The sequence below is a fragment of the Podarcis filfolensis genome, assembly GCF_964270895.1.
Source record: "Podarcis filfolensis genome assembly, chromosome: 5".
Taxonomy (NCBI): Eukaryota; Metazoa; Chordata; class Lepidosauria; order Squamata; family Lacertidae; genus Podarcis; species Podarcis filfolensis.
This window is the reverse complement of record NC_139608.1, coordinates 5020085-5034290: the sequence shown is the minus strand read 5'-3', so window position 1 is coordinate 5034290 and position 14206 is coordinate 5020085. Positions and strand designations below refer to the sequence as shown.

Genomic DNA, 14206 nt, shown 5'->3' with positions numbered 1-14206 from the left:
CAGCCTGCTTTTCACTCGGCTGTGCCTGTCTTCAGTAAAGAATGTACGAACTTTCCCCTAACAGAAAAGGGTTTGTCACACTAACCTTGGCTCTGCGCCCAGGGCCACCTTCTGCACTTGACAGAAATAGAAGCGTGTCTTTCCTAAAGGCACGCCAGAGTGGACACAGCAGAGCATCTTTCCCCGCATGAATGGAAAGTGAGAACGTGGCTGAGTTACAGCCCCAGGGTGGGGGCAAAAGCCATCCTTTTGAAAAAGGGAAGTATGATGGGGAAACATACAGGTGCCACACATTGGACAGGCACCAAAACACAGGGCTGTGTGTGAGCCCTGGGGTTCTGTGAGCGACACCACCAAAGCTCATAATCCGATACAGAGCATAAAATTCAACACCTCTACCTCAATAAAAAAATTTAAAGCAGAGTTTCTAGTCCCTATGGCTGTGAAACCAAACTTAAAATAGTGGGGGTGGAGGTGGGATGATGAAAGTTGTAGGAAACTTAAATGCTTCTGTGCCTCTTTGTCTTGTTCTGCGCTGGGCTTGAGAGCGGATTTAAATGCAATTCATTTGCATAATCAATTTGGGTCCCCCAAATTCAGCTTTTCATCGGGTGGAATTTGGGTTCCCCTGCAGCTGATTTTCAAAACTTGCTTAAGCTCGGAGTACAAAGAGCCCCATTTATAACCTTCTCTTTTTGAATGTGCTGCTTCGCTGGAGATTCAACATGGTCCCCTCCCCGCCCCCCCGTTCAGCGGCTGTGGTCATGGTTCACAGGCAGGATCGCAATTTTTTTGCCAAACATTTTCTTTTCCATATATATAGATATACGCGCACGCCTCCAATATAAACGGTGCTTTTAGAGCCACTTGCAAATCTAGGAACTTTGACGTCACTCTTCCTTCCACCTACTCAATCTTGACCACAACAAAGAAGAGTGGTGGGAAAGTTCAGATGGAAAACCGGCCGCCGCGCGCCAAGCCGCGGCCAGAGGAGAGGATATTTATTAGGCGATCCAGCGCAGGGCAGCAGTTTGCCCATCAGGCTGACAGAGCCCCGGGTTCAAACTCCAGCCAAAGCTTCTCGCCGGCTGTCGTGCCTGCTTTGCATCATCAGAGAGAGGCGCACGAGGGAAGAACCCAGGGGCACTGCACAGAAATCTAGGGGGACTCTCCTCCCTGGGACTCCCCAAAACATGGCTGCTTCAAGCAATCCCTGCAGAGCACCACTGGACCGTGCCAAGGCAACTCACTACATCTCTTGCCTCGGCAATCCTACCTGTGAGCCAGGAATGTTGGTGGCCCACCTCTCAGGGTCGTTGTGAGAACCGACAGTGCAAAGGCAGCAAAGCACGTTAAGCACGTGTGAGGTTCAAATGGTCAACAGGAACCCCAAACCCTGTTATGGAGCAGAAGAAGACAAAGACAAGCCTAGAAGCTGGGTCAGGTGTTAAGACAGGGAGATGCTTCCCTGGGTGAACTCTAAAAAAACTCCTCGCTGTGGTGGCAGTGGGGAGGGAGAGATGATTCTTTGAAGGAGCTCAGCCCTGCACTCGCTCTATTCCCAAGCATCCCACGCCTTTCTGCTGGCTGGTTTCACACATCTGGGGAACTTGGTAGGGTAAAGTCAGCCTGCGATTTGGCCACGTTCCTTTTCAGAAGTAGGTTTTAAGGAGCAGAAACTAATACCACATTTAATGGACACTCGAGCTCTCAAAACGAATTATTTATCCAAAAAGTTTATTTTATTCTATTCTATTTTTTTTTTTTAAGGAGGAGATGAATGGCTCTCGCAGCAAATTTTCCATCCGTGGTGTTTTCTTTTAAGTTTTCAACCCCAATCCCGGCTCTTGCCCTGGAAAAGCATTCAAGGAGAAATTCACAGGGCGAGGAGGAGAAGCAGGATAATTCAGCATTAGCGGCAGGGGGCAAAAACGCCTTCCATTAATTAGCCCCTATTGCTCCTGTGAGCACTCCAATGGGAGAACAGCCTTTACCGAAGGTGTCATGGGCTTTGAAGAAGCTCGAACTCAGGACAAAAGGGAGAAACGTGCTAAGAGGAAGGCACGCTTTGCAAACGCTCACCAGGATCAACTCCTGCCCGGAAACCTATGTCCCCACTGTGGAAGGACATGTGGATCCAGAAATGGCCTCCGCAGTCACTTACAGACTCACTGTTTTAAGACCGTGTCCATGGAAGACAACCTTACTCGGCTACGAGGGATCGCCAAAGCAGCAGAAGCAGCAGCTCCTGCAAACCCTTCCCTCTGCTTTTCTCAAAATAGCCGGAATCGGTTTTCCCCGAGGACTCAGGGCCCTCTGGGAGAGGAACAGAGGACCAAAGTGGGTGATTAAATTAGGGGATGCATGACTGCGCCCCAATGCAGATCGTCACTCAAGCACCGGACAAAAACTGCAGCAACAATGCAAGTCCCAGCCCCGGAGGTCACCTCTAACAAGATTAGCTATGCGTGCTGGGAGAGGAGACTGACGAAACTTCCAACGTGTTTGAAACCTCCATTGGGGGCCCTCTTTGAGCTGCTGGCAGACCGCAAATCCTCCATTAAGTGATGTGCCCAAGGATACTGACAAACAGAACAAAAAAATCAAGGGAGGGGGAGGTTTGAAGAAAAAAGTGGGCATTCAGTGAGCCTCAATATACCCCATGGAATTGTTCCCGCCTTTCCGTAGCACCAGCAGGGGTAGTTCCTCAGGGTGCCCCGATTTGACAGCCCGGGCACACCATGAATCCTCCTTCACCCCCCACCCCACCCCCAGCTCCAAGTTGACTTTTCAACTCCATTCCGCATCAGAGGCTTTGTGCCTTTGAAACCACAGAAAGCTGCCTCTCCATCCATCACTGACACAGAGCCCTCTAAAGTCTTAAAGCGGCCATTTCGCTCCTTTGCAGTGGGAAAGGCTGTGGGCACAGGGAAGGAGACACAAGAGGAGAAGAGCCCAGAAGTTCTCTCCGCTGCCAGGAGCTGGACCTGAGAGGCTGCTGCATCTGGAACGGACCAGCTTGTGGCAAGGAGAAGGGAGACGAGGGAGAGGGGCTGGCCATCTGCACCAGGGGGCAGGCAGGGCAGGAGTGCCCTCGCTATGCTGAATGAAGCAACAGAGCAGGCACACAAAGCAGGCGCTACAGGACAGGAACGCTCAGCTATTACAGCAACACTGAACCCACCAAACATTTTCTTTTTGGTTTGAAGTGCCGAGGTGTGTTTTCAATGCACCCGCCATCCGCTTGCTGGTTGGCCTGGCAAGGAGTGAGGGCCAGGGCAGAGCGGCACCGCTGCAGCTGTGCACCTGAGGCCTAACACAGTTTAACACATTCAGCCACTAAACTTAGCTGGTGGGAGAAGGGAAGGGGGATGACACAAGGCCTGTTGGTGTGGAAGATTGTGTGTGTGAATGTGTTTGTGTAAGAGAGCCCAGGAGGACCCACTGTAGACCCAGTGGAGAAGCACAAACCTGGAGCTTCAGTAGCAGAAACCATAAAAGGGTCCAAGTTAGATTTCATTCTTTCAAAAGTTTATCAGTGATCTCAGCAGCTATCAATATTGATATCTATAGCTATATATATGGACGGGATTCAACTAATGAGCACCAGCAGCAGACAACCTGCACAGGGTCTTCCTCTCATGCAACATACCTTTCCTTTGTGGGGCTACCTTTGAAGGTGACCTGGAAACTACAACTAATCCAGAATGGTGCAGGTAGACTGGTGACTGGAGCGGCCGCCGAGACCACATAACACCAGTCTTGAAAGATCTACATTGGCTCCCAGTATGTTTCCGAGCACAATTCAAAGTGTTGGTGCTGACCTTTAAAGCCCTAAATGGCCGCAGCCCAGTAGACCTGAAGGAGCGTCTCCACCCCCATCATTCTGCCCGGACACTGAGGTCCAGCGCTGAGGGCCTTCTGGCGGTTCCCTCACTGCGAGAAGTTACAGAGAGCCAGGCAGAGGGCCTTCTCGGTGGTGGCGCCCGCCCTGTGGAACGCCCTCCCACCAGATGTCAAAAAGAAGAACAACGGCCAGACTTTTAGAAGACATCTGAAGGCAGCCCTGTTTAGGGAAGCTTTTAATGTGTAACAGATCACTGTATTTTAATACTTTGTTGGAAGCCACCCAGGGTGGCTGGGGAGACCCAACCAGATGGGCGGGGTATAAATAATAAATTATTATTATTATTATTATTATTATTATTATTATTATTATTATTCCTTCTCCCCGCTGTGCCCCCTGAAACTTGCTCTGGGGAGGGTGTCAGAGGAACCCACAGAACAGCCTGCAGGGGCAGAAGAGGTGGGATTTTTCCGTCTGGCAAGCCGAAAGATCGCCTTACCATAATGCCGAATTCCTTCCTCCGTTCTATATTTTTAGCTTCTTTGACTACTGAGCGGAAGTGAACTGAGATGCACCTGCTGGTCTTTAGGTACACAGGAAGCTGCTTTATGGAGGAGTCAAACCCCCAGTCCTCCTACACTGACAGGCAGCGCCTCTCCAGGATTTCAAGTGGGGGCTCTCCTCCAGCTCCATCTGGACATGCCAGCGATTGAACCCGGGACCATCTGCAAGCAAGGCAGGTGCTCTGTCACTGAGTTACGGAGCCTTCTAGCAGACAAGCCAAAAGGCTGAGGATTACCCACCTGTGTCTTCTCTGGTTTCTGCAGTCTCCTTCCTTGTTATACAATAGACTGGTTTGGGAAACCCTGTTTTAGTGAATTGTGGTGTGAGCAGAGAAGCCTAATTAATAATAATACTCGTGTTGTTGTTGTTGAAGTAGATATAAAGGTAAAGGTAAAGGGACCCCTTACCATTAGGTCCAGTCGTGGCCGACTCTGGGGTTGCAGTGCTCATCTCGCTTTATTGGCCGAGGGAGCCGGCGTACAGCTTCCGGGTCATGTGGCCAGCATGGCTAAGCCGCTTCTGGAGAACCAGAGCAGCGCACGGAAACGCCGTTTACCTTCCCGCCGGAGTGGTACCTATTAATCTACTTGCACTTTGACGTGCTTTCAAACTGCTAGGTTGGCAGGAGCAGGGACCGAGCAACGGGAGCTCACCCCGTCACGGGGATTCGAACCACCGCCCTTCTGATCGGCAAGTCCTAGGCTCTGTGGTTTAACCCACAGCACCACCCGCATCCCACTGAAGTAGATATATAGCCTGCTTAATTTGCAAAGATACTCAACGCGGCTTACAATCCACGACACAAAAACAACAATGCTATCACTATTGAACTAACCGATATGAAGGAAGCCACAACAAGGAACATCAAAGCCAAGCCCCCATAACAAAATCCCAAACAGCCATTGAAGCGAAGATGCCAAAGATGTAAACGACACGCAGCAATGCGGTGCCTGAAGCTGTGGAAGTGAAATGGACTTTTGCTCAAAAAGGAACGCCTTCCTCCTCTGAAAGCATGCCTCGGAGCAAAGCCACAGCCTCTGAGAAAGGCTCCTGCGCATGGCTGCCAACATGTGCCCCTTTCGCAAGGCAGCGTGTGCTGCCCACACAACAGAGGGGAAGCTCTCTGGCTCAACGGGAGAGCGAAGCAGCAGTGCCACCAGGCAGTCACTAGGGGGCGCCTCACGCCCCAAGATCTCTCCCTCTTTCGTGGAGATGCACCTTTGCTCCGTGACTCAAGCCCCACATTACTCGGGGCAATGACCAATTAAGCGATCTCCACTGGTGATAATTTAAAACACACAATGTCGAGGCTGAAGGTGGCACACTGAGTTGTTCAGCAGGTGGACCAGAGGTTGGCTGAAACTTTGCCCTAGTTTGCCTCGCAAAGGCTAAATAAAGATGAAGGCCCATTTCCTAGGAACAGCACATTCTCTGCTGCTTGCTCTGCTTTGGAATGCAGGTGAGGCACCTCCACCACTGTCACCCCCTCCATGTAAAAAAAGTCAATTTATTCAGAAAGCCAGCAAGACAGGGAGGTGAGGCCACAACCCTTACCCTGGAAAGCTTGTCTTCTGTGTGCAGGGATGCATATTTATTGTTTGATGCAGAGAAGCACTCCAACCTAAAAAACATCCCTGCCCCACTTGCAGTCTGGTGTGGCGAAATCCACAAACAGGGTTTATCGCCTGGTTGTGATGACCCGGCACAAGTAAGAAGGTACAGTCCAAAGCAATTTGGTAGAATCAAGCCCGAGTTCTGTTCATGCTAGAGGGAAGGACTGCGGTGACAGACTCAAATAACTTGGAGGGCCAGTTCAGATGCCATAAATTTTACAGATAGGTTGAGCTGAGGCAGATGGAGATTTATTGGTTCTTGAAAGACCTACGTTGGCTCCCAGTATGTTTCCGAGCACAATTCGAAGTGTTGGTGCTGACCTTTCAAGCCCTAAACAGGCTCAGTCCAGTATACCTGAAGGAGCGTCTCCACCCCCACTGTTCAGCCCGGACACTGAGGTCCAGCTCCGAGGGCCTTCTGGCAGTTCCCTCACTGCGAGAAGCCAAGTTACAGGGAACCAGGCAGAGGGCCTTCTAGGTAGGGGCACCCACCCTGTGGAACTCCCTCCCATCAGATGTCAAAGAGAAAAATAACTACCAAACTTTTAGAAGACATCTGAAGGCAGCTCTGTTTAGGGAAGCTTTTAATGTTTAATAGGTTGTTGTATTTTAGTGTTTTGTTGGAAGCCGCCCAGAGTGGCTGGGGAAACCCAGCCAGATGGGCGGGGTATAAATAATTTTATTATTATTATTATTATTATTATTATTATTATTATTATTATTATTATTATTGGTTCAAGCCCAAAGAGATGGTCAAGCCTGAACCCACATCCCTTCCTTATGTCCCAAGACATGTAAACTTTGTTTTGCTCATTTTTTTCCATTCCCATCGTCTCCTGCACATTTCTGGCCTTTCTCCAGGGTCAGCTATAAACTGGAAGCTCCTTAGAACAGGGTTCTCTTGCCTTTTCATTCTCTTAAAGCACCGTGCAGACTTCACCGTTGTCACTGAGGTGATAACGGAGATTGAGAGCCAAGCGTCGGCATTTCTGGGCGTGCAGGAAGAAAGGTTTCTTAAACCCTCGCCTCCTTCTCTCCAGGCCACACGTCTCCTTGCAATGCTATGAACTTTCACCCAGACATTTGCTGGCAGGTGAAACAATGCAGACTTTTGACACCCGGGCGTCACGTTGCCACTTAAGTCGGCCTCTGCTCACATCACTCGGCACGCAGTGACTCAGGGTGACAGAAAAGAAAACACCGGCCACGTCGGCGGCTGGAATTAATACTTGGAAGAAAATCACAAGAGCGTCCTCGAGGCCCGGCCCAGATCCACGGGAAACCGAAAGGATGGGAGGCTTTTGGACACCTTCTGGGGGGTGCAAGTTACATCAGATTCCTTCCCTGGAAAGGAACTCATACCTCACCTTGCCATTCGCCTCTCCACACATGTGCCACAAGCATATTAGGAGCGGAGCCACTTTTAACGCTTCTACCTGAAAACCAAGGCCTTTTAGCTACGGATGCTGAAGGAATCTGACTGCTGTGCGGATCAGAACGCAGCGTTATCTTCCGCAACCCACACGTCTCCAAACTTTGCAGCACAATTCTGAGCTGGAGAAAAATGTACCAACTCCCCACCCCCTTTAAATGCCACTTTAAGGGGGGGGGGTGGAGAGAGATGTTTTATAAATACTCACACTGAGAAAAACATAGATATGCATTCTTTTTGTACAGTTTGTTTCTTTAAGAAAAACTGCACATTGGTGAGGAAGTGGGACGGAATGGGCTTATGAATAAACTTGCTGAAACCTGGCAAGAGCTGGAAATGGAATGGTCTCCAACTTCCACCTGAAGCATCTTCAAAGGCTGGAACTGCCATGTTTTATTCTCCACCTCTTCTTTGAAACATGACACTGCGCATTCCACCCACCCAGCCTGGCATCTCTAGCCGGAAGGATCTTAGTTAGGGGTCTTGGAATGTCCCTGAGGAACTGCTGCAGCCAAAGCACAAAATTTGACGGCTCAGCCAGGTATGAGTCACCTTCACAGGTGAGCTGGGAGGCAGGAATGAGCCGGTGGACAGAGCTGCAAGTTTTCACATCAGATATGTTTTCAGCTGGTTTAACTGGATTTTCATAGCATTTTAAACCAATATTTCCATATTTGCTTTTTAAAATGTACTGCCCCGCTGGGACAGCACAGGTTATCCTTTCAGAAAGCACATACATATAATGACCACTATTTGCATTTTAAAGAGAAGGCAAAAGCAACTGAATGGGTAGGGGGTAGGGGGGATATTGCTTCCTTGAAGACCCCCCTCCCCCTTTCCTTTCACACACCAGAAAACTAGGCCACCCATCAAACGAATGCAGTTACAGTGTTTGAAATCACCAAGGGGAGGAGGAGGCCAGATTGCCTGTAGTGCAAACACTACTTTGCCTCCTCATTTTAATGAAATTACTGCACAGCCCCATTTCCCATTCATCTTTCCGCCGCGACTCATTTTGAAATGCTCCGCTGGCTTCCCAGTGCCCAGAGGCCGGTGTGCGGCTTCACTCAGCTGCTGCTGCTGCTGCTGCAAATGTTAAAAAGCCGAGCTCAAGAGGACAGTTTGGCAACGGGGCCGAAGATCTGAGCAGCTGGATCAGACGACAAGGTCTCCCTCTAGTCCCTTGGTTCTGTTTCCCAGCATGGTGCAGGTGCCTCTGGGAAGTTCATAGGCAAGAGAGGCAGGCGAGAGCCAAGGGGAAGCCTGGAAAAAAACCTTTCCAAATCCCTGTGCAGTTCAAGAGCAGTGCAGCTGAGCTGCAGGACAGCCCTGTTTGGTCTCCAAGGGGAACCCAGCACATCTGAGAACTCTTGGGCATGGCTCTTGCGCCATCACTCTTTCTCCTCCCAGCAGGTGCTTTTTGCTCTCCAGAGTAGGAACTTGGTCAGCTCCCAACAGCAAAAAAAGGGTTCTCCGTTAAATCAATCTTGTGTGGACAGGTCGGCTGCAAGCGCCTTTCAGACGCTTCAGTGCCATAGCTAATGGGAAACAATGAATAGCCCAGAGACTCAGCCACACCAGAGGCAACAGCACTGGGAAGAGAAACCATAAAGGGGGGGGGGGACACAGAGAAGCCGTCTCCCCACATGCATCCAGAATACCGCCTTGTCTCTCGCGCCTTTATGTGTTCCACGGTGTGGGGAAAGGCAGCTTCCCACGCCACTCATGCACCAAGACTGGCCTCTGACGTTACAGGCAGCGCCACTAGCCAGATCTGTGAGTGTCACCTGCAACTGAAACACTCAAACCCTGCCTTTCTGCCCTAGCAACAGGACCTGGATATCTTCTGTATGGTCTGACCTTTAGTCTCGCCCACCCCATTCCTCCCTTTGCAAGCTCGTTTTCTGATGGCTTACTGGAAATGCCATTAACTAAATAAATATCCAGGAGATGTGCTGGCCTCGTGGACAACGAGAGGTTTCCTGCCATCCAGGTTCCCAGTGCATCACTACCCCTGCTTATCTGGAAAATTATGAAACCACTGCCCTTATTAGAATAGCGAATGGGCGATGCAGGTATCTTGAGCCACAGGATGAGCTGCAAGTTTGACATGCTTAAGACAGCAGCAAAAGGCCCGGTTTTGCTTTGGTTTTGCAGAGTGCTACTCAGATAATTTGCTTGTGCCACCTCTTAGACGGGCATCTCCTCTCTGCCCATGGCACCAGGCAGTCTAGATTGCAAACAATGTGTCCATGGTGCCCCCGTCATCAGTTCCGATATGCAGGCAGCAAGTCTATGCAGCACACCAATGGGAATTTCTCCCCGTGATCGTTACGCACCTAAATGGTCTTCTTCAATTACTGTTACTACTATTATTATTACTTTTGAATTTATATACTGCCCTATACCCGGAGGTCTCAGGGCAGTTGACAATAAAATCACAATCTATAAAATAAAAATAAAAACAATAACCCAATAACCCCCCCCCCCGAAAAAAGAGCCAGATTTTAAAAGTGTATAGGATGTCGATCATGTCAACCAAAGGCCTGTTGGGAGCTGACCAAGAGGAATGTTTTTGCCTGGCACCTAAATTTGTATAATGAAGGTGCCAGGCGATTTTCCTGGGGAGAGCATGCCACAGACGGGGAGCCACTGCAGAGAAGGCAACGCCACCCATTCTCATGTTGCCACCCTCCGGATCTCTGGGGGAGGAGGCACACGAAGGAGGGCCTCAAGAAGATGATCTCAGGGTCCAGCTAGATTCATAGGGAAAGAGGCGGTCCTCTCAACATGAGAGATAACCTTCGCACACTTAGCAATGATAGCCAGCATTTATACAGTGCTTTAGACAGCGCTCAAAATGCCTCCAGATGCCTTATCGGGTGCTAATCCTGACCACAACCTCCATAAGGTAGGTGAGCATCCTTACCGCAAATTGAGAAAGGCTGAATGTGGCTTGTCTTAAGGGTTACCTAGACCAATGTGTCTCTACCCCAACACTGTTAGGCTACCTCCCATCATCCCTGGACAGTGGCCGTGCTCTCTGAGGCTGATGGGAGCTGGAATTCAACCATTTACGGAGGGCATTCAGCACTGGTAGTATTTGCTGAGACCTGCCTTCCTTCCGAGGGCCTTCCTGCAGATTCTGTTGTTAATCCTGTTTGCGTGAGCTTGCTGTTGCTTAATCATCCTCCCAACAAAGCAGGGACGGGACTGACCTGGTCTAAGCGGAGAGCCCCGTCCAGGAACCGCTGCTCACGCAGCTGCTTGGCAATCTGGTGGAGGTTGAGGACTGCCTGGCGAACTTCATCTACTGAATGCCGGGGAGAGATAGCAGGGATTTCCTCTGCCGCAAACGCCTTCTCTGGGTTCTCAATCATGCTCTGGGCATGGTCATAGCTGAGCTTTGCGCAGGAGCAGATCACAGTCCGCCCAAACCACTCGTCAAGAATCTGCAACGACAAGATGGCGAACGAGGAAAAATGAGTTGGTTAGGGCTCTTTTTCAAGTAGAAGAGATGCTCCAGGAAAATTCACTGCAGGAACACACCTAGAAAAATTTGAGGGGTGCAGTTCTTACCTTGCCTTACAGACATGGCCATATGAGAGTCAGTGCGTTTCACATGACCGAAAAATCCACATTGTCCAAATAAGTGTCTGGAACTTTAATAAGGTTGTAACGATGACACCCCATGGTCCATTCTTCTCAATACTAGCAGTGTCTTCTCGAGTTTTCAGGCAGAAGCTTTCTTAGCCTCTGGACCTGAGACCATGAGGTCTTGTATACATTCCAAAAGGAACAGGCTAAAGGTCCCTCCCACCAATAACTAATAAACACAGAGGATGAGATACTAAAGAAGTGAAGGGAAAAGTGGGCAGGCAGGGGAAAAAGAGAGGCAAAAAGCAGCTCACACTCTAGTGGAAATTTTCTGCTGCCCCCCTAAACGTTAGGCCATCAGCAGGAAAAAGAAGAAGAAGCCAAGCCAGTGGGAGACAAATAATTAGCTAGCTAATGAGGAACACAGTTCCTATCTTTTGCTCCGCATAGCACGGCAAGGCACTTTTCTTCCCAGGCCCCCTCCTGCAAGCTGCGGCGGAGGAAAAATGAAGAATTGTGTTGCTGGAGACAAGCCCTAATTGCCTGCAACCATATGAACTCTCCATGAAGAGAGGCATGTGCCCTCTTAGCACGACACATTAAACGGCTCTTAAGCCCTTCCCTCCATCTTCTCCTCACCCTTCTTAATCCCTGGCTGTCAGGAACAGCTGCATTAAGCCAAGGTCCTCATTAATCTCGACCCGCGCCGTTACAGCTCAATGCAAGACATCTCAGAGCTATTGGAAGCATTAACATTGCCGATCTGTACATGAGCTAATTCCATAAATCCAGGCAAATCTGCCTTAAAGGTGTTACTGCCTGGGCATGGGCACAGGCAGAGATTTCCCGTCAAGTGCAGCTCTCCAGAGCCAAGGGCAACCGGAGCACAGCCTCTGGGCAAGATGAAATAAATTTAAAAAGGAGGAGGGAGAATGAAAGCGGCTTCCAGCCCAACGCGAAAGCTGCAGAGATCTGAATTCAGGCCAGGTGAACTGGTTGGCATGTAGAGCAACCCTTTGGCTGTTCAGTTTGGGGCTGATGGGAGCTGTGGTTCAAAGAACATTGAGATGGCGGTGGTTTGTGGAAATCACAGGGATTGGAAGCAACGGAGATGCAGGCAACAGTTGCGGTATGAAGGGGTGGAGAACAACATTAATTCATGGAGGAAAGAGATCAGTCTATAGCTATTAACCAGGGTGGCTGAATAAAGTCTCCGCATTCAGAGGCAATGTGGGAAATAACTCCAGGCCTTTCTACCCTGCTGTGCACCCCAAGTGTTTTTTCCTGGCTTAAATGTGTCCTTGAGCTTTTGACTTTGGCCCTGCCCACCGCTGGGCAGGAGGCCCCTGGAAGATTGCATAGAGAAGAATGCGGCCCTAAGGCCTAGACGTGTCTTTGAACCCTGCAATGTATCTTTGAACACCATTTGCAGGGGTGCTGTGTGAGCTTCTGGGCTTCTTGGAGACAGCTGGTTAAACCAATCGGAACCAGGGTGCTTGGCAAGATGGACTTTTTGACCGACCCAGCGTGGAAATGCTTAAGTTTTATGTTCCACCCAGAAATGAACCTATCTGGACCAATTTGCACACAACAGCACTTGTGCTTCCTATCTAGCAGGAAGCCTCCGATTCAAGTCTCCCTCCTGTGATGTCGGCGCTGCCAACTCATACCTGCACACTTGATGTTGTGTTTTTTGAGCTTATCTGGTGAATCAATGGGATAATCCAAGGGGAAACGCTGAATGATATATACCTAGTCCTGCAAAGCTGCTGGGGCTTACCTTGCCTTGAGGAGTCAGCTTCCATATGACGGAGAAGGTGAGCCTGTCTGTCATAGGATTGAGACTGCACAGCTGCTCACAGAGGAGTTTGGGGAGCATGGGGATCACCTAGGAAACAAAAGAACTGTATGTGAAAATGAATTCAGTTTCCCTGAAAGCAGTATTTTAGTTTTCCACTGACACCGGTGCAAAGATTTCTGCTTGTACAAAGAGACTTTCCTCCCTCTGTTCACCACCCCCAACTGCTCCAGAGGGTTGGAAGAAGCCCCAAGGGCAGAGTTAGGAGCAGGCAGGGGGAGGAGAGGAGGAGAATGCTTGGTTGCACAAGCAAATAAAGTCCTTGCGCCGATGGAACAATTGCCTTAGTGCTACGTTGGATTCCACCCATGAGCAATAATATTGTGCTTCTGCTACTTTGCCATGCTATGTACACCGATTTTATTTTTCTTACTGTCTGCGCCATCTGTGTGGCAAATTTGCGCAGTGGCAGCCAAGAATTGGGCTTTTCCAATAACATCCTACTCTCATGTGGAATCCCCTTCCTAACCAAAGGTGAGGAAAGGTACGGTTCTTTGATGGCTTTTTGGAAAAGATGGAACGCACACCTCCTCTATCAGCCTTCTGGGTGACAACATTGAGCTGCTTCACGCAACACACTAAGCCAAACATTGGCTTTGGGAGACCACACAGATGAGAAGAGCCTACAGCCAATTTGCTCCCCCTCCCCCCAGTCCTTTGTGCTGCCTTGGCTTAGCAGGGTGTCTGAGCTAGGACTTGTGGTTAATCTCCCCCCTTGCTAAGCTCAGGCTGTACCTAAGGTTTGGTTTCAGGTACCACATGAACAAGGCCATTGCTCTCAGTGTTTTTCCTACAGTTGCCTTTCTGCAGTGTTGATATTGCATCGTTAGTGTTTAAACTGCTATTTCTGATGTGATATTTTTCTCCAGTTAGGGTTAAGCACGGGCAACAGAAGAAGAAGAGAAGAAGAGTTTGGATTTGATATCCCGCCTTTCACTCCCTTTAAGGAGTCTCAAAGCGGCCAACATTCTCCTTTCCCTTCCTCCCCCACAACAAACACTCTGTGAGGTGAGTAAGGCTGAGAGACTTCAGAGAAGTGTGACTGGCCCAAGGTCCCCCAGCAGCTGCATGTAGAGGAGCGGAGACGCGAACCCAGTTCCCCAGATTACGAGTCTACCACTCTTAACCACTACACCACACTGGCTCTCCTGGCTGTGTTTCCTGTCAACTGGGCTCCCCATACCATTCTGGGTCACTGGCTGCATTTACACCAAGTGATGCAAAAACCTGCCGATAACGTCACCACTATTGCTAAATGAAGTAAGCACGCAGGTTACAAAAAAAGAGGAAAAAAA

The 14206-nt window shown here is 49.6% G+C and overlaps 1 protein-coding gene across 7 annotated transcripts in view; it reads right to left on the bottom strand.

Annotated features, from left to right (window-relative positions):
* DIS3L2 (DIS3 like 3'-5' exoribonuclease 2) overlaps positions 1–14206 on the bottom strand; it is a 197060-nt gene that overhangs the window by 48628 nt on the left and 134226 nt on the right. For all 7 annotated transcript variants that reach the window (XR_014547886.1, XR_014547887.1, XM_083612737.1 and 4 more), the window contains 2 exons: positions 12834–12941; positions 10675–10908 (listed from right to left, as the gene is read on the bottom strand). Coding sequence is in view for 5 of the 7 variants with exons in the window: in XM_083612737.1 (XP_083468863.1) it covers positions 10675–10908; positions 12834–12941 (342 nt within the window). In the remaining 2 variants the exon portion in view is untranslated. The remainder of the gene's footprint in view (positions 1–10674; positions 10909–12833; positions 12942–14206) is intronic.